Here is a 19304-nt window from a genome sequence, read left to right as displayed (position 1 = left end):
CGCTTAACATTACTAGCTATTAGGGAAAAGCAAATTAAAAGGATAATATATACCACTTCACATCCACTGGAATGGCTAAAATAAAAAATACTATCAATACCAAGTGCAGTCAAGGATACAGAGCAACTGGATCTCTCATACTTTGCTGGTGGGAATGCAATATGGTATGGCTGCTCCAGAAAACAGTTTGACAGTTTCATACAAGTTAAAATACACTCCCCATATAACCCAGCAATCACACTCCTGAGTATTTATGTAGAGAAGTGAAAACTTTTTTTTTTTTTTGCTAAGGAAGATTTACCCTGAGCTAACATCTGTTACCAATCTTTCCTCTGTTTTTTGCTTGAGGAAGATTAGCCCTGACCTAACATCTGGGCCAGTCTTCCCCTATTTTGTATGTGGGTCACTGCCACAGCATGGCTGATGAGTGGTGTAGGTGGGTGCCCGGGATCCAAACCTGTGAACCTGGGCCGCTGAAGCGGAGTGCGCTGAACTTAACCACCAGGCCATGGGGCCAGCCCCCAAGAAATGAAAACTTTTGTTCACACAAAATGCTATATGTGAATGTTTATAGCAACTCTCTTCATAATTGCCAAAAACTGGCAACAATCTAAATGTGCCTCAACCTCCACAGGATGGAATGAATACTGCTCAGCAAGATAAAAGAACACACTCTTTGTACCCTCAACAACTCAGATGAATCTCAAAGGCATTATGCTGAATGAAAGAAGCTACTCTCTAAAGGTTACATACTGTATGATTCATTTAATGGCTTCTTGAAAAGACTAAACTATAGTGATGGAGAAAACCTATAGTGGTTGCCTGGGGCTAGGGGTGGAGGTTGGCATGACCATAGAGGAGTAGCGGGAGGGAGCTGTTTTGGGTGATGTGTCTCTCCTATATCCTGATTACACGAATCTATACATGTGTTAAAACTCATAGAACTACACATAAAAAGTCAGTTTTATTGTATAATAATTAAAAAAATAGAATCTTAAAAAAAGTCCTCTTCCATACCACAAATGTTTTGAGTGCCTACTATGTGCCAGGCACTGAGAAAAGACAGTTATGTTGGGGGACCAATCAGAGCATCTGTGGGGGAGACACAGCTGAAGTCAGCTGTGATCCAAAGCAGAACGTGCCCAGGGCTGTGGAGCATGGAGGAGAGGGCCATTCCCTTCAGGTGGGGAGCCAGGGATGGCTGCTCAGAGGAGGGGCATCTCAACTTGAAGGAGGAATAGGAGCCATTCATTTCATTCAGCAAACATTTATTGAGCACTTACTGTGTGCCAAGCTCTGTCCTAGGCCCTGGGGATACTGCAGCGAACACGAAGGACCATGTCCCTGCTCTCTCGGAGCTCACACTCTAGTGGGTGAGATGTAGACCATAAACATGCCACCAAATAAGAACTTCAGGCACCGAGGAGCACTTGAGGAAGGTGTCGGGGTAACGTGGCCATGGGTGAGGACACTTTAGAATGGGTGATTGGGGAAGCCCTCTCAGGGAGGTGACATTGGAACAAAGGAAGGCCTGGAGCCTGAATGATGCAGCCGTAGGAAGATCTTGGGAGGCCCTGGGGAAGAACGTTTGGGTAGAAGGTACAGCAAATGCCAAGGCTCTGAGCTGGAAAGGATTCTGAGTGTGTGAAGGACTGAAAGAAGGCCAGGGAGCCTCGTGGACAAGGGGAGTGGAGAGCGATGGGGTGAGAGGTAGGCCGGGATGCGGGCAAGATGCCGGGCACATAGTAGGTGCTGCTGTTATGCTCATCCTTATCCCCGGTGCCTGGGGCAGGGAAGGAAAACCGGCCAGAATTCAACTGTCCGAAGCCCCCTCCTGCTGGAGTTTCCTGGGGGTCCTCCAAGGCCTTCAGAGAACTCAGTCCAGGCCCCCCATCCTCGCTCCTCCCACAGCCATGGCTGTTTGATGGGGTTGATGGCCGATGGTCTCATATTTATTTAGGGCCTTGTCGGCCGTGACCCAGAAGGAAGCAGCAAACTGCCCACCCGGCCGCTCACATCATCTCACCCCATACACCTGGGGGCCCTCCGACACTTAGGGCAGCCTAGGGCCCCTCGGAGGGAGTCTGCGTCTGGAAGAGAGGAGGTAGGAAGAGCCCCACGGTGCCGAGCACACACACAACCACGAACACCCACAGGAACAGCCGGTCAACCACCATGGCCACGTACTTCCAGTCCTCAACGACCTGCAGGCAGACAGAGGGGCTGGTTATGGGTGCTGAGTGCTGGGTCCTTCCTGCTTTCCCTCCTTCCCTGAGTTGGGCCCTCACTCTCTGGCCAGGGACCCCACAGTGGCAAGTTCTCAGTCTGAGGCTGGTCTCTCAGCTGGGCATCTCTGTGCCCCTCAGTCCACCCCTACCTGACCCCCGTGGGATCGCAGAGCCACTGGGAACACAGGCTGTACAGAAAGGTTAGGAATGGTTATTAATACCACACATTGTGATTTGAAAACCAAATCTGATTGATTATAAATAAAGGGGATGAGGCTTGAGGATCACGAGGCCCCTTCTGTTATTCTCACTCCAAGCCTCCTGCCTGAGCTGGCTATGCCCAAAGGAAGATTTGGGGCGCACCTAGCTGAGTGGGGGTGGGGCGCTGGGGCCTGCAGGACAACTGGAAGTCTTGCTGTTTAATTTGCTCAATACCATTAACAGCAGTGTCTGCTAGTTCCTGTAATTAAGACCCAGCCTCCTGCTGCTGCATCATCTGGGTCTCTCTCTTGGGTCTTCTCGGAGCTGGGTGTGGGGTTGGCAGAAACCTGGCTGGCCTCCAGAGGAGCCACCACAGATGTACCATCTCCTTTGCCAGGGGGTGATGCTCTGAGAGAGACCCCGTATCCTGGCCTCCCTGCAAGCCTGCTTTCACACCTGGCCCATCTGGAACCCTCTGTGCACTTTCCCTGGTGGAGAGTGGCCAGATCAGAACTCGGCAGAGGCTCTGGAGTTGGAAATTTGGGCAGCAACGGGCCAGCTGACGTCAATGACCCAGTTTGTCAGAGCCCCGTCAATGGCGTGCATCTACCCTCCAGGATAAGCCTGTGTCAACCAGCCCCCACTGCCCCAGCCAAACACAATTGCCACCTGTCCCCACGACGCAGCAGGCCCTGCACAGCTCTCCATGCCGAGCTCTCCTCGGCTTTCTTGGGTTTCTTTTGACAGCCCTAACTTCAAACGACGTTTTTTTTTGGTGTGTGTATGTGCTTTTCCCCCTCTTTATATTTTTGTGCTATTTATGGTGACCAGTTAATCACCAGAGAGGGTGCAAGTGCTGCAGATACGAAGCACAGCCTGGGCTGGCTTAGGGGCTGACATTCTCGGGAAGGGAAGAAAGCCTCTTTTTTCCAGCTGGACATGAGAAAGACAGTAAGTCCACCATGTGCTCAGTGCAGGGCAAGAAAGTTAAAGGACGTCAGAAAGATCAGGGTATGGAGCTTGGCTCTGCTCTGAGCCGGCTGTGTGACCCTAGGCAAGTCACTAAGCCTCGCTTTCCCCATTGTAAAATGGGGGTTTGAGTAAACACCGCTTCACAGGGTTCCTGGGAGGGTTAGCAGTAGTGTATGTCAGGTCCTGGCAGAGCACCTGATGTGTCGAGCTCAATGAACACTGGCGATTATAAGAATGGTGGGTCCTGCCTGGCTGCTTCCCATAAGAGGCTTTTAATTAATTGAGTTAGAAACAGCAGGAGACCTGTGAGTGCCAACAGAGGGGTGAGACCTTTAGAGGAGAGAGCTCAGCCAGGCGTGCAGGAGACCAGTGCTTCTCAAGCTGCATGTGAGCACAAACCACTAGAGATCTGGTTAAAGACGCAGGCTCCTGGACACCTCCCACAGAGATCCTGCCTCAGTCAGAATGGGTGGCCCCGAGGCTGTAGTTTGAAAAGTTGCCCACCTGGCTGCTCTGCAGGGCCCCAGGCTGCCTGTTAACATTTGGGAGCCAATGAATTAGGTGATGCTGAGCTACTGGATGGTTTTAAACGAAAGAAAGCACAATCAAATAAATTTTTTTTAGAAAGCGAAATCTGATAGTCTTGTCGAGCTGTGCTTCTCAAACTGGAATGTGCCTAGGCATCCCTTGGGGATCTGGGGAAGATGCAGATTCTGAGTCAGCAGGTCTGGGGCAGCCTGAGATGCTGCATTTCTAACCATCTTTCAGACGATGCCCGTGCTGCTGGTCCAAGGACCACACTCTGAGGAGCAAGGGTGTAGAAGAGCTCGCGTCCTATATTCCATTTGTTAGCAAATCTTTCTTTCTTTTTCCCAGTGTCATTCTGGAGCTTTTCCAGGCTGCTCTTTTCTCTCTGTGCTAACTAATGGAATCCCAGTGCTTTCCCTTGAGGATGGGGCTGGTGAAAAGGAATGGCAGAAAGGTAAGAACAGGGAGATGCCCACTTTTTCACATGCAGCTGCATGTTTGTCTTAAGAAGCTGCTCAAAGAGTCTGATCTGATAAGGTGTTTTTTTTTTTTTTTTAAAGATTTTATTTATTTATTTTTTCCCCCCAAAGCCCCAGTAGATAGTTGTGTGTCATAGCTGCACATCCTTCTAGTTGCTGTATGTGGGACGCGGCCTCAGCATGGCCGGAGAAGCAGCACGTCGGTGCGAGCCCGGGATCCGAACCCGGGTCGCCAGCAGTGGAGCGCGCTCACTTAACCACCAAGCCACGGGGCCGGCCCTGATAAGGTGTTAAAATAAAAATATTCACAAGACTGTGGAACTTGTTCTCCTGCCCGGTATGGAACTGTGTGTGAAAATTTCTAACCGTTACCATCATGTTCTGTGTTTAGTCATTATAAAATGGTCTTTTGAAGTGTTGTTTGTTCAAAGGAGTCATTTGAGACACCTAAACTCTAGCACTCATTGCTTTGTCCTGTGAAAGTTAAATTAACCTCTTTTTCAAAATCTGTAATTATAGTCACCCTACCTGATAGTTTATTACCCTGGGAGCAATGCTATTTTACTTGATGTTTCTATACTCCTAAAAGCTATAAGTGTTTATATGGCTTCTTGGCAAGCTTGAAGGGGATGGGAACATACGCCCTCAGTGCCCTGGCCAACCTGTGTCCCTAAAGGCTGCAGAAGTCATTTTCCAGCCCACTGACAGCCTCCCACTGCAGACGCCTGCATCTCCTCTCTTCTCTGCCCCAGGCCTTTCTCCAGCACCAAGGGTGCTTGCTCCGCAGCTGCTGGCATAACCAGGGCGTGCGGGGGGAGTTACTGTCCCAGGGCTACCCTCCACTCGCAGGGGATGGGAGCTGATGGGTAAATACTCCCACCTCCCTCCCGGGGGATGATTCTGAGACTTGTTCTCAGGCGTCCTCAGAGGGTCCCCAGCGCCCACAGCAGTATGCTGCTCATGAATACCCAGATTGGCTCTCCTCCTTTAGCTGTCTCACTCTCCCTCCTTCCTCATTGTGCTTCCTGGCATCACTTCTCAAATAAACTACCTTTGCCCAGGTCTTCATCTCAGGGTCTGCTTTTGAGAACCCAAAACAAATGAAAAAGGATCCCTGGTCCTTCCTTCCTCTCCCCCGATGCAGGAAGCTATAATAAAACTCATTTCAGTTTTGGATTCCTTATTCAAACAAGGAATTTGAGAGCCCTTGTCTCATATGAATTAACCATGGGAAATGGGAAACTGGCAATATTATCTGAGCCTCTTCCATTGGCCAGCTGACAGGGGCTGAGCTAGCAACTTACACTCTGGTCTTGATCCTCACTCTTCATGTGCTGGGCGATGAAGCTGACGCCCTCTAGAGCCTCCTGCACATCCTGCTGGAACCTCCCGGAAGACCTCAGCCGGAAATCCCTGGGGATACCTGCCGGGTTGGAGCCGGCTGGAGACTTGGGAGCTGCGGAGGCAGGATTCACAAAGTACATGGAGTTCCTGTAGAGGTTGGAGGAGCTGGCAGGGCCCGTGGCCATGGCGGTGGCAGCAGCAGCCTCAGACTTGGTCAGGCAAGACTGGCTGGGCTGGGGGGCCCTGGAGGGGCTGCTGTCAGGGCGCTTCATGAAGAGGAAGGTGGGCAGCTTGTGGAGGAAGCAGTGCTTGACCCAGGGCGCCATGGTGTGGGTGCTTGGTGAGCGGTGGTGCACGTTGAGCACACAGACGCTGGTGACGATGGAGAAGGTGACCAGCACCATGGTGAACATGAGGTATTTGCCAATAAGCGGCACGTCAAGGGAGGTTGGCGGCACGATCTTGGAGATGAGCAGCAAGAAGACGGTGAGCGCCAGCAGCACAGAGATGCACAGCGTCATCTTCTCGCCACAGTCGGACGGCAGGTAGAAGACGAGGATGGCCAGCGAGGTGATGAGCACACAGGGGATGATGAGGTTGATGGTGTAGAAGAGCGGCTTGCGCTTGATGATGAAGTCGTAAGTCACGTCCACATAGCTGGGGTCCTGCGGGTTCACGGTCCTTCGTCCTGGGAGGGCCACTATGTCCCATTCACCACTGGGGGTAAAGTCATCCATGGTGGCCATGGGCAACTTGAGGACCATGTCGATCTCCGTGTGGTCATAGGTCCAGGAGCGAAACTTGAGGGTGCAGTTCTGCTGGTCGAAGGGGAAGTGCTTCACCTCAATCTTGCAGGCGCTCTTGTAGATGGCAGGGGGCAGCCACAGGATGCTGCCATTGGAGCGCACCACCACATTGGTGTAGAGAGACACCTCGTAGGTCCCGTCCGCGCTGGGGTCGGGGGCAGGGCATGGAGGAGAACATCATGAAATCCATAGACAAGGCCTAGCCTGTTCTCAGAACTCGCCAAAAAGCCCTTCAGGACCGCTTCTCACTTGTCACCCTTCCAACCCCCTGTGCCCTCACTGAAAAGGCCTGCTTTACTTGGCAACTGCGGAGAGAGCCCTGCCATGAAGCAGCCTGAAGGCTTCACGTGGATTAGCTCATTTAAGCCTCACAGGTTTTATTATTATCCTCATTTTACAGATGGGAAAACCAAGGCTCAGAGAAGTTAAGTGACTTCTTCAAGGTCAGAAAACTAGTAAGCAGTACAGCTGAGATTTGAACTGAGGTCTGTTATCTGTAGACAACATACTCATGATCATTTTGTGCTTCTGCCAGTGTAACTACGACCCAGGAAGAGTCTCTTTAGCTCCCTCTACCTGCCTAAGATATTTATGCATGAGTCAGTGCTACCAACACCCAACCCGGACAAAGCAACTGAGGGTGAAAAAGAGAATATGGACTAGGCAGCAGGATGCTGGCCTTGGTCCCAGCTGTGCCTGAGTGAGGCAACAAGCCCCTCCCCCTCTCTGGGCCTCTGATTCCCTATCTGTAACTGAGGCCGCTGGCTCCCCTCTTCCAGCCTCATGGCATGGAAGTCTGGGTGAGGCACAGATGGCGCCCATGGCTGGACTCAAGCCTGGAGGACCCCCCAGGGGCTGGGCTCACTGCCTGGCCTGGCCCTCACCACCTTGGCCAAATCTGCCACTCACTTGTTGTAAAGCACGATGTCAGGCAGCCAGACCCGCTTTGCGGGGATCCTTAGGATGTTCACGCCTTCATAGCGGGAGCTGTTCCAGGCCAGGCGATAGTCAGTCCATTCCTGAGCAGACAGGCAAGGCCTCATCACTTGTAGGTCTGTTGCCACCAAGGGGCAGCCCGGAGGAAACGCCTCCAGGGCTGGGGACCCTGCAGGGCACTTACCTGTTTCAGCCATACGTTAGTGGTCATGATCTGTTCTCGCTCATTCTGGGGAGGGAAACGGGGCTATCAGTTCATCGAGTAGGAGGAGCCCTCACGCATAGGCCCCACTTTATCACGCAAGAGGCTCTAAGCTCCAGGAACCATGTGACTAACTGCCAACCCAACATCTCCTGGATGGCTCAAAAGTATTTCATACCCAGCACATCTGAGACAAAGCACATGATCTTCACCCACACCTGGTCCTTCATTGGCGTTGCCTTCTCAGTGACTGGCACCCCCAGCCATACAATTCCACAGCCAGAAACCTGGGAGTTGTCTCTGACACCTCGCTCCCTGATCCATCAGTAAGTCCTGTAGATTGTATCTTCTACATGCATCTCAAATTTGTCTGCTTCTCTCCATCTCCACTGCCACCATCTTCTGTCGCCTGGACCATTGCAGTAGCCTCCTAACTTGTCTTCCTGCTCTGCCCTGGCCTGCCCTTAGTCTATTCTCTGCAGAGCAGCCAGGGGGATCCTTTTAAAATCTCAGCTCCTCAGACTATGTCATTCTGCTGAAACCTTTCACTCCCTCCCCATCTCATGCAAAGTAAAAGCCAAAGTCCTGCCCCCCTCCCAACCCCCACCCCATTAGCTCTAGAACCTCCCATCTCAACACTCTCCCATTTGCTCATTCTACTTCAGCTACTCTTATCTCTTTGCTCCTGCCTTTGCACATGCTGTTCCCTCTTCCTGGAAATCCACACAGCTGACTTCCTTACTTTCTTCAGGTCTTCTCTGCCCTGCCTGGATAAATAGCACCCCCTCCCTCTCTCTGCTTCTCACCTGCTTTATTTTTCTTCATAGCTCTTATCACCACCAGATACCGTCTATTTATTTGTGTATTTTCTGCCACCTCCTACTAGAATCTAAGTTCCTTGACGGCAGACAGTATCTAGGAGGGTATCTGGGACATGTCAGGTACACATTTCTGGTAATGTCAGGTAAACATTTTCTGAAGAATACAAGAATCCTACCACAATATCCCAGGCCCCCGTAATCCGTCTCTCGCCTGGACCACTATAGGACCTTCTCACTGATCTGTGTCCATTCTGCAGCACACACCCCCAAACACACACACCTGTCCCTCCTATGCAGCCAGAATAAACTTTCCAAAGTTCCTGCCACTTCCCCCTCAATCTTATCCCTGCTTAGGTCACTTCTGTGGCTTCCTTCACATATAGAATAAAAATCTAACTCCTTCACTGGGTCCTCAAGTTCTCGCCAACTCTCCCAGCCTTATCTCACCTCCCCATCTCCCTTTCTTCTGTGTCCCAGCCCACTGGCCTTCTTCAGTTCTCTGAATGTGTCTTGTGCTCTCAGTCTGTACCATTTTTGCCTCCCTCCTCTCCACCAAGATAAATTCCAGCATCCTGATTTCAGCTTGGGCATCACTTCCTCAAGGAAACTTTCCTGAACCCTCAACTAGGTAAGCGTATCAGTAGGATAAGGTTCAGCTGCCAGTAACAGAGAGCCAAAGCAACACTGGCTTAAATGAAGTCTAAGTTTATTTCTGTCTCCTGCAATGGTTTGGACATGTATAGTGCTTCTGCTCCAAAGAGTCCCTAGGGACCCAGCTTCCTTCCAGCTTTGTTGTCTACCACACCTGCAGTGTGGCCCTCATCTGTCTAGTCCAAGACGACTGCTGAAGCTCCAGCCATTACGTCCACATTCCAGGCTGTTGAGTGGTAGGTGGGAAGAGGAGAGAGAAGGATGCATGCCAGTTGTCTTGTTTTAATTAGAGTATTTAGGCCATTTACATTCAATGTAGCTACTGATATATTTGGGTTTAAACCTACCATCTGTTTTCTGTTTATTCCCTTTTCTTGCCGTGTTTTGGATTAATCACTTTATTATTCCATTTCTCCCCATATTAATGTGACTCTTCTTTTAGTAGTTACCCTGGAGACGGGAGGGTAGATATGGAGACTACAATATGCATGTACTTGACTTTTTAGAATCTAACATAAATTAGTACTTTTACCACTTCCAGAACAAGGCAAGAACTTTAGAACATTTCAACTTCATCTACCCCCCTCCTGACTTTTGGACTATTGTTGTCATGTATTTAATTCTACATATAATTAAAACCTTGCAAGATATTTTTATTGTTTTATACTGCCAATACCAATGCAGATTCACCAATATATTTACCCTTTCTGTTGTGCTTCATTCTTTCCTACATTTCTGTGTTTCCATCTGGGATGATGTTCATTATGGTTAAAGAACATCCTTTAATATTTCCTTTAGTATTGGGTCTTCTTGTGTTAAATTCTCTATTTTTTGGTGTGAAAACATCTTTATTTAACCTTCCTTTTTAAAGTATATTTTCACTGGGTGTCTGCTTCTAGTTTTGCAGTTTTTTTCTTAGAGCCTTTTAAAATGTCATTTGATTTTCTGGCTTCCATTTTCAGCAGTTAGCTTTATTGTTGCTCCTGTCTCCGTCCTCCTGTGCCACCCTCCCTCCCCCAGCCCCCCCCCCCCCGCCATGACTGCTTTTAAGATTGTCTTTGTCTTTGGTTGTCAGGAGTTTGAGTATGATGTGCCTGGGATGATTTTCTTTGCATTTATCCCTCATGGGCTTCATGGAGCCTCTTGAATCTGTAGCTTCATGTCTTTAGTCAGTTTTGGAAATTCTCAGCCAGTATCACTTCCAATATTGCTTCTGTCTTATTCTTCATTTCCACTCCTTATGCAACTCCAAATATATATTTTAGATCTGACCTTTTTATCATGCACCACATTATCTTCTTTTCTGTATTTTCCATCCTTTTTTCTCCCTATCATTTGTCTAGATATTTCCTTTTTTTTTTTTTTTGAGGAAGATCAGCCCTGAGCTAACATCCATGCCAATCCTCCTCTTTTTTTTCTTTCTTCTTTTTTTTTTTTTGCTGAGGAAGACTGGCCCTGAGCTAACATCTGTGCCAATCTTCCTCCACTTTATGTGGGACACCACCACAGCATGGCCTGACAAGCGGTGCGTCGGTGCACACCCGGGTGTGTGTCCAGGATCTGAACCCGGGCCACCAGCAGCGGAGCGCGTGCACTTAACTGCTATGCCATGGGGCCGGCCCCTGTCTAGATATTTTCTATTGACCTTTCTTCCAGTTCATTAACCTTCTCTTCTGCTATGACCAGTCTGTTGTTAAACCACCAATGAATTTGTAATTCTCCATCATTATAATTTTCTTGAACATATTAATGGTTATTATTTTCCTTTTAAGAAATTTATTTGTTTATTTTTAATGGTGGTAAAATACACACAACATAAAACTTACCATCTTATTGGCAGTTATTGTAAAGTCTATGTCTGATGACCCCAATATCTGAATCATCTGTGTCTGTTTCCACTGTCTTCTTTTTTCTCTTTGTCTTTTCTTATTTTGTCTTGTTTTATTGCAGGCCTAGCAAACTTTTATCTGACTTTACCTGCCTCCATGGAGTACTGACTTGGGCTTTATGGCAGACAGAGTAGGAATAGATCACCCTGATGTAGTCTATGACTGAGCTGGTTCAAAGCAGGTTTTACTTCATGTGAGGGCTGGTCTATTTTTGATTCATTTTTACTCTTAGGGGTGGTCCTTCCAAGGTCTCCACCAAGGCCCCGTCTCCCTAGTGGGGCTCAAACTCCATATGTGTTACCCAACCCTCCAATATGTGAGTGCCGAGCGTTCAGTCTGGCTTCCCAACCTCTTAGCCACCACTTTGTGCTCAGCTCCTTAGCTCCTTGGCCCTCTACTGTTTACCAATCATCAAATGTGGGGGAAAGCACCACAGACTGTCGAGGTCACCTCCTGGAACCTGGTCCCTCAAGTCCTGGCTGAGCTCTCCAAGACTATCAAACAGATTTTTTCTTTTTTGGAGAAGGAGGGCATCTGTGACCAGCTTTTCTAATTGTTCTTATGGAAAAGTTAATCTGCAACAAGCTACTCTGCCATTACTGAAAGTTGAAAACATTCATCTGTCTTTAAAAAAATGTTTTGAGTTGAGGTATAATTTATATACAGTAAAATGCATAGATCTTAAGCATACAGTTTGGTCAGTTTTAACAAATGCTTTACCATGTAACCCACCTCCTTTCCAGCTACAGGACATTTCTATCACCCAGAAAGTTCCCTGTGCCTTAGTCCTGTCCCTCACTCCCCTCACTTCCCCCAGCAGCTGCTGAACATGCCTGAGGACATTGGTTCAAGACCCTGGCCTTCCCAAAGAGCCACTTCTGAAGGCCTGTTTGCTTTTTTTGTGTATGTGCGAGGAAGATCGGCCCTGAGCTAACATCTGCCAATCCTCCTCTTTTTTTGCTAAGGAAGACTGGCCCTGGGCTGACATCCATGCCCATCTTCCTCCACTTTATATGGGACGCCGCCACAGCATGAATTGACAAGCAGTGCGTCTGTGCGCGCCCGGGATCCAAACCGGTGAACCCCGGACCACCGCAGCGGAGCACGCACACTTAACCACTTGCGCCACCGGGCCGGCCTCTGAAGGCCTGTTTGCTTTATCCAGCACAAACTCCTTGCCTGCTCCCTAGAAACTTCCATCTTTAAACTGGTCATGTCCATAACCCACTATCCTCCCACGTATAGAAACAAAAAAGACCCTGAAAACCTAATAGTTGTTCTGTGCACAGCTTTCAGGATTATAACAGCACACAGTGGTAGTCACAGGGGTGGGGGCAGGAGGGTGTGCCCCTCCTCCTTCTGGTAACTTCTATTACCTCACAAGACCCACACAGCAGATCTGGCAGGGGCAGCCTGAGCCTGGAAGCATGGCCAGAGCCACCTGCACGTTCACCAGGGCGGCAGCTGCAGGGTAGCAGCTGGGCTCACCCCATTAAGCAAAAAGCCTTTGGCTGGACAATAACACTCAGAAACCAGTCTGGCTAAGGCCTGGCCAGAAGCCCTTATTCTTTCCAGTTGGCTTGCAGAGGGGAGAGGGACAGGGAGCACAAAGCTCTTCATCCTTCCCCCATTCTTGGGCTGTGCTTCCTCCCAGGGGAGGGAGCCAGCCATTAATTTGGCCAAAGCCTTCTTGAGGGCCATAGGTCGGAGGGGCTGGGTTTGTGGCAGCCAACTGTGGTAGGGAGAGAGGCAGTGGGTAAGAAGGCAGCCACCTGACCAGAGGATGTTCGGCCACCTTGATTCTCTCTTTCCCCATAGCTGGACACAGCACCCTACACACTCCTCATGGGCACGCTCCCCTCAGAGCTGCTTCCAGGGGCAGGGTTCCAGCCCTGTGGGTGGGGTAACGTGGGAAGGGCCACACAGGAAGGTTAACAATGGGCCATGGTTCCCTCAGACACCTCCAACTCAGAGACAGCAGAGGGGAGAAGGGGAACTCTGGCAGCTCAGGCTTCCTCAGCACCCCCTACCCCTGCCCCACATCCACACATCAAGACCTAACAACCCTACTTATGAGCTCTGTAATCCATTCCTCCTTTCCATACCTGCAGCTGCTGCCCTCGGTGGTCCCGACGCTCACCCACTTGGTTAGACTGGTGTAGCAGCTGCCTCTAGTTCTGCCCCTACACCTGGGCCTCTGAACCCATCAGTTCCCCTAACCTAGTTCCTATCTCCCCCAACAAGTAGGGGGTATGTGAGGTCATCTCTTGAGCAGACTGGTGGAGATAATAGGGTAGGGCTGTGAGGACAAGGAGGAGAAGCTTATGGCCATGTTGGAGGCCCACCTGTCTATGGCAGGCTCACTGGCTGCCTACCCAATGGTCATTCCCTCTCACTTCTTTGTTAACAAAACCATGACTTGGTTAGATACTGGATACTCATGAACTTCATGGGCCCTTCTCTAGCCTTTTGCCATGTATTGATAAGTCTAAGCCAATCATGGTAATTCCATTCCTCCAACCAGTGTTAGTTAAGGCTTAGGTATGAGCTGTAGCCCTGGCCACCGAGTATAGGAGTTGCCTAGAGGGCAGGTCTCTGGAAAGTTTTCCTCATGCTCGAAAAGGGACTCAAGAAAGGACTTGCCATTTCCTGCCACAGACATTGTCATGTGAGGATTTTATGTTTGGAGCTGTGGCCGCCACCTTATGATCATGGGGGGAAAACAAGAGAATCGCAGAGTCCTGACATCACTGACAACAACCTAGAATCCCGAATTATTGCACTGACCAACACTGAAGCTACTGGCCTGCTCCCTTGCTATGTGATATAACAGATGTCCTTATTGTTTTAGCCACTCGTAGTTAGATGTCCTGTTACTTGAAGCCAAAGCATTTTAATCGCTATTGAGATCACGGATTTGCAGGTCGCTCCAAACTGTGGAACTAGTGTGCACAAAGTGGGCAGGACATCCCAAGCAAAGAGAAGGGTATGTACAAAGGCACAGACAGCATTTTTGGAATGAAAGAATCATAACGTACAGGCAGGGTCAGGGCCCTCAGAGTTTAGGCAAATTCCTTAATGTCTGGATATGGAAAAAGATCAGATAAATAATCTGGGACCTTGTCCAGAAATCTGGGCAATGCCAGAAGTAAAACCCAAGTCACTCCCAGCCCTGCACAATGAATGGCCACTCCTTTTCCCAAGACCTGGCCGGGGCCCCGAAGACCCACCATGCCTCTGCTCCTGAGCTCTGAAGCACAGCTGACCCTGCACCTACCACGCTGATGAGCTGGGCTAGGGAGAGCTGCAGCTGGATAGAGATGAGCTGGGAGGAGCTGGTGGCTGGGCGGATCAGGTTGTTGTAGCGGGTTTTGTTCAGAAGGTCATCCATGAGCTTCTCCTCAGCATTGGCCACAAGGCAGACCCCTGGGAAAACACATAGTCAGATCTGCTGGGCCCTCTGCAGCTGATCACCATGAAGGGGAGAGCTGCGAGGGCCAGGGAGCGCAGGTGGCCTCAGGGCCAGCTCAAGCAGCTAAGGTGCTGGCAGGCCTGCCACTCCTTGGGGACTTCAAATTAAATATATCCAGGACAGAGCTCAGCTCTCTCCTCCCACGCCCTACATCTTCATCCTCCTGTCCCCTCTAGCAATGAATGGCACCCCATGCTCTAGACACCTAGTCCAGAACATGGGAGTCTATTCCTGACCCCTCTCTTGGTTCAGCCAAGTGGCTACCCAGCTCTGTCTATTCTATTTTCCAAGTATCTCAGTCTATCCCCCCACCTCCACCCCTCCAGCCCTGGTTCTGGCTCACCACCCTGCCCTGGGCTCATCCAGTAGCCTCCTTGCTGGTCTCCCCACCCCAACTCTGCCCCTGCCATCATGTACCATGCAGTTCCAGAGTGGTCTTCCTACAGCAAACTGCACCAGAGCCCTTCCCTGCCCGCAGCCTCTCAGAGCTGTAGGCAGAGTTCAAACCCAGATCCAGATCCCTTTGCCCCCGCACCAGCTTATCTTCCTTGACCCGATCTTTCCTCGCCTCTCCACCTCTATGCCCAGACACTCACGTTCTGCCCATACCCTGCTGTTTTCCTTTCCTCACGTAGCCTTCACTGTCTCACTCGTAAGTCTTTGAGCACACTCTTTCTCCTGTCACGACTGCCCCCAGGCCACTGGCCATCAAACATCTGTGTGTCTGTCTTGTGCAAGAAACCAGAAATGGCTCCGGCCTCGGAGAGCTTCCAGTGTAGTGGGGGAGAGGTCACTCAAACGTGGGTTTTGTGTGCAGAGCTGGGGGAATGGTGGTGCTTTCACTAAGAGAACAGGATGGGCTAGGGGGGATTCCCTGGGTTCAGGCTTGGACCTACAGAGTGCAAGGTGCCTTTGAGACGCCAAATGGTGGAGTCCAGCCGGCAATTGGCTCCTGGTCTGGAGCTTAAAGGAGAGGTCTGGGCTCAGAGTCATATTCAAGACCCAGCAACGCAGCATCCTGCAGGGATCCTGACCTCGCCGTGAGTCCCCTGAGCTCCCACAGCCCCAGATCTGCCCCTCTTCACACCCCACATCTCTTGCCAAGTGGTACTTGGGTCTTTGCCCCATCTCCTTCACATGTCTGGGAGTGAAGGTGAGGTTCAGGGACTCGAGCTTGTTTACTCTGGTGTCTTCAGGGAGAATGTGTCAGGTGTGGGTGTGGGGAGGCACCTCGGGAAGAGGGAGACTCAGAGGAAGGTCAAGGATACCTGACCCAGTATCCTTGGAGCCCAGCAGCAGGGAAAGGGCTGAGGGTATGCAGAGGAAATGGTGTGAGAGAAGAATAAGGGAATAGGGAGGCTGAGGAGCTGGGGGTGGGGCTGAAGGCTCACCAGGCCCAGGACTCGGATTACATCCTCCCCTGAAGGGCCAGTTCACCGTGTCTTACTAAACCCTCCCCTCTGGGTGGGCCAGAGGGCCCGGAGCAGGAATTGCCCCAAGTAAGCAAGTCTGAGGTAAATTCCTGGGTGGGTGCTGGGCTGGACACAAGGCCACGAGGAGCAGTCACAACCCTGCCTGCTCCATGCACTTTCCAACTCGCTGCCTATCTGGAGCAGATGCAATATTTAGTGCCTTGTGAAAGATGCTCCCAGGGCACCTGCTGCCTGCTGTCCCTCCCCCAGACTGCCCCGGGCTGTCCAGAGTGGGTCCTCTGGATGCTTGGCCTACATTCTGAGCCCTGCATCTCATCCCCTGGACCTCCTCCCAGAGGCCAGCTGCTGGAGTACCCTGGAAGCCAGTCTGTAGCCCCAGGCTGTAGCTGGGTCCCTCCCACAGCCCCTCTTTAGTATAGATATTTGGGCTGACTCGTCATTTCATAAAGAGGGGTGTGACTTGCCCAAGCCCATCTGGCATGTCTGGGGCAGCTCTGGGGTCAGAATCTGCAGCTCCTGGCCCCCAGCCCTGCAGTGCTGGGGGAGGCGGGATCCCACATCTCTGCAGCCCAGGAGGCTGGTCCAGCTGGGTTCCTGAGAGGCCAGGGCTGCTCTGCAGGTTGTGTGGGCTTGTGTTCTGGCTCTGAGCCCACCTGGACACTCACATTGCTCTCCTTTGGGCCTGTCCTGTCTCTCTGGCATTCAGCTGGCCCCAAGGGACCCTAGCCCATCTTGAGGACCAGCTATGGGCTCCAGAGTTAGAGGTTCTGAAAACCTTAGTCCAACCCTCTCAGGGAAGGAACTTACTCAAGGAGCCCTAGCAAGTCAGTGGCAGAGCCAGGTCTGGGAGCTTCTTTCAGATAGAGGCCCTCCCCCCAGCCCATGCCTTCTTTCCTGCCCTTGTTAACTTCCCTTAAGGAGGCAGGCCCTGCAGAGGCCATACTGGTGTCCAGAGTCAAGGGTGTGCTCATGCCTGCGCCTGCGTTTGTACTTGTATGTGTGAGTGTGTGGGCTGGAGTGGGAATGACCACCAGAGCTGCTGGCGCTGGAATGCACTCCCGCCCCCCGAAAAAGGAGGGAAAAAAGCCTAGAACAACACATGTTTAGGCTTTCCAGTCTGCTGCTTTATGCCTGTGAGGCCTGCCAGGTTCAGAAGACAAGAGACAGGCCTCTCACTCCCACATGAAAGGGGTGGTCCAGAATGAGTGGAAGCTTCTGGGACACGGTTGGGGGTCACATCCCAGACCTGGGGCTGACACAGTTAACAGAGAGGCCACCACTAGGGGTCAGTCATGACTCAATGATTCTGATGAGGAGTGGGCCGGACCTGCCTCTGTCCAGGGCCTTGCCTTCGTAGGCCTTCTCTGGAAAAACTGCTCCCCAGCAGAAAAGGATTGTAGTCTGAGAGGAAGCCACGGCTGGAATTCTAAACTGTGTGAGTGTGTGTACAGTTTGAAAAAGCATAGCTGATCTCAAAATCTATATTGGAAAAATGGAAAGATAATACGTATTGTTTTGGAATACAAACTACAGACAGTAAAGGTTGATGAAATCTTCTTGGCAAGTGGGCATCTGAAAGGCAGAGTGACTTTCAGTTGGGGGTGTGTGTCCTTAATGGAGGAAGGGAACAAGAGATTTGTATTTATTAAAAGGCTGCTGTGGATTAAAAAAAAAAGTCGAGGTTTTTACCTTTTACAAAGAGCTCACAATATATTATCAGTAGCTTCTCCAATTATGTATAAGAATCACCTGGATGCTTGTACAAATGCAGATTCTCAGGCTCCATTTCCAGAGATTCTGATCCCGTGAGCCTAGGATGGGGCCCAGGAATCTGAACTGGGTGGTTCTGTCGCAGGTGGCCCCAGGACCATGCTTAAGAAACGTTGCAACTGACTCACACATCTGAGTCCCAAGTATATATGTAGGGCATATCATCCCCATAGAACAGATGGGGAAACTGAGGCCCCTGGGGGGGGGGGAATTGCACGGGGTCACCCAGCAAGTGGTGACAGAACCAGGACACACACATTGAGTGCAGACCCCATCTTTGGTGAGAGCTCCACTTCCCTATAGGAACCTTGTATGTCCCCCCACTCCTACTTCCAGCACCCCCTGTGGTGTCTCTGTCCACAGAAGATGTAGTCCTGGTCCTCTAGGCTGACTAGGGCTCAGAGGACAAGCTTGGGCCAGAGGGTAGAAGCTAGAGTCCTTGGAACTCAAGTGGGGAATCTGAGGCCCAGAGAAGGCAATCCTCACATCTGGACTCTGTCTGGGAAAGGCTGATTGGATTTCCCTTCCAGGTGTCAGAGTCTGCAGGTTCCTGGGTGGGAGGCTCCACTTCACCAGACCAACCCTCAGCCAAGCTGGCTCTCCAAGCTGGCCAACCCCTAGGAGTGGATGACCAGAGGCAGTGGTGCCATAAAAGTGTGTTTCCCAGGAGATCCGCCCCCAAACTGCAAAACATTCCAGGGCTGGCGATTTGGGTAGCCCAGCCCCAGGCTAAGTTTCCCTCTCTCTACAGTTAGTGGTGTGGAGCCCTCTCTCCAAGGCTGAGCAGCGGGTCTGCTCCCTGGTGTCTACACCTCGCAGGCAGGAACCTGTCGGGACCGTCGGCGCCCCGCAGCCTCCCCTAGCGCCAGGGCTGAGCGGAGCTACCTGCAGAGCCGGTGCCACCCAGCCCCGCTGCCCAGCCCAAAGGCACTCGCTCCAGAGCGTGGCCCTAGCAGCCGCGCAGAAAGAAGGTCCCCACCCCAAACCTCGCAGACCCACTCACCTTGGCCGGCCCCCGCTGCCTCGGCGAGTGGGCTCAGCCCCGCCCACGCCCCCATCCGGCCGGGACAACCTTGGGCCACTCCCCCGGGCGCAGGGCACCGTCCCTCCCTTCCCACCTGTGGCAAGTGCAGCCGGGCTCTGCTCGACCCAGGCGCCCCTCCCTCCTTCCCCGAAAACAACTCACCGCGCCCGCAAAGGGCAACCAGGGAGAAAAGGACCAGAGGGTGCGCGCTCCTCATAGCGGCCGGGGGCTAGGGCGGCAGCCGCGGCGAGCTCAGCTGTCGGACCACCGGGGCACCGGAGAGCTGTGAGCAGGCGAGTGAGCGCTGGTGCCGGCCTCGGAGGTCTGAAGGCGTGGTGGCGGCGGGCGCTAGGACCCCGCGGAGAGCCCTGCCGAGCCCCGCCCGGGCAGCTCCTGTGAGCTCCGCCGACTCGGGGATGGGGCGGGGCCGGCTCGCTAGGGGCGGGGCTGGCTCTACCGAGGGTCTTCGCCCGGTGGCTGATCTTGGTACTTCCCAACCTACTGGGGGCTCCCAACCTTCCTCGACGGGGAGACGACAGGACAGCGTG

The 19304-nt window shown here is 51.7% G+C and overlaps 1 protein-coding gene across 1 annotated transcript; it reads right to left on the bottom strand.

Annotated features, from left to right (window-relative positions):
• Positions 1 to 1257: 1257 nt before the first annotated feature.
• On the bottom strand, positions 1258 to 19054 carry CHRNB4 (cholinergic receptor nicotinic beta 4 subunit). The gene is made up of 6 exons (XM_087428764.1): positions 18919 to 19054; positions 14335 to 14483; positions 7679 to 7723; positions 7468 to 7577; positions 5713 to 6703; positions 1258 to 2204 (listed from the first exon to the last, which is right to left on the bottom strand). The coding sequence occupies exons 1-6, from the start codon at positions 18971 to 18973 to the stop codon at positions 2064 to 2066; spliced, it is 1491 nt and encodes a 496-aa protein (XP_087284890.1). The 5' UTR covers positions 18974 to 19054; the 3' UTR covers positions 1258 to 2063.
• Positions 19055 to 19304: the final 250 nt, after the last annotated feature.

Source organism: Ceratotherium simum, chromosome 3 (genome assembly GCF_057802395.1).
Source record: "Ceratotherium simum simum isolate JZ-2026a chromosome 3, ASM5780239v1, whole genome shotgun sequence".
Classification (NCBI taxonomy): domain Eukaryota; kingdom Metazoa; phylum Chordata; class Mammalia; order Perissodactyla; family Rhinocerotidae; genus Ceratotherium; species Ceratotherium simum.
This window is presented reverse-complemented; position numbering and strand designations above follow the sequence as displayed.

Bases quoted from the DNA above. Each gene is read 5' to 3' on its own strand.
- CHRNB4 (XM_087428764.1), bottom strand. From the start codon at position 18,973: ATGAGGAGCGCGCACCCTCTGGTCCTTTTCTCCCTGGTTGCCCTTTGC. The intron at 14,484-18,918 runs GTGAGTTGTTTT...GTGTTTTCCCAG, and splicing joins GGTTGCCCTTTGCGGGCGCG to GGGTCTGCCTTGTGGCCAAT. The intron at 6,704-7,467 runs GTGAGTGGCAGA...CCCCGACCCCAG, and splicing joins GACATCGTGCTTTACAACAA to CGCGGACGGGACCTACGAGG.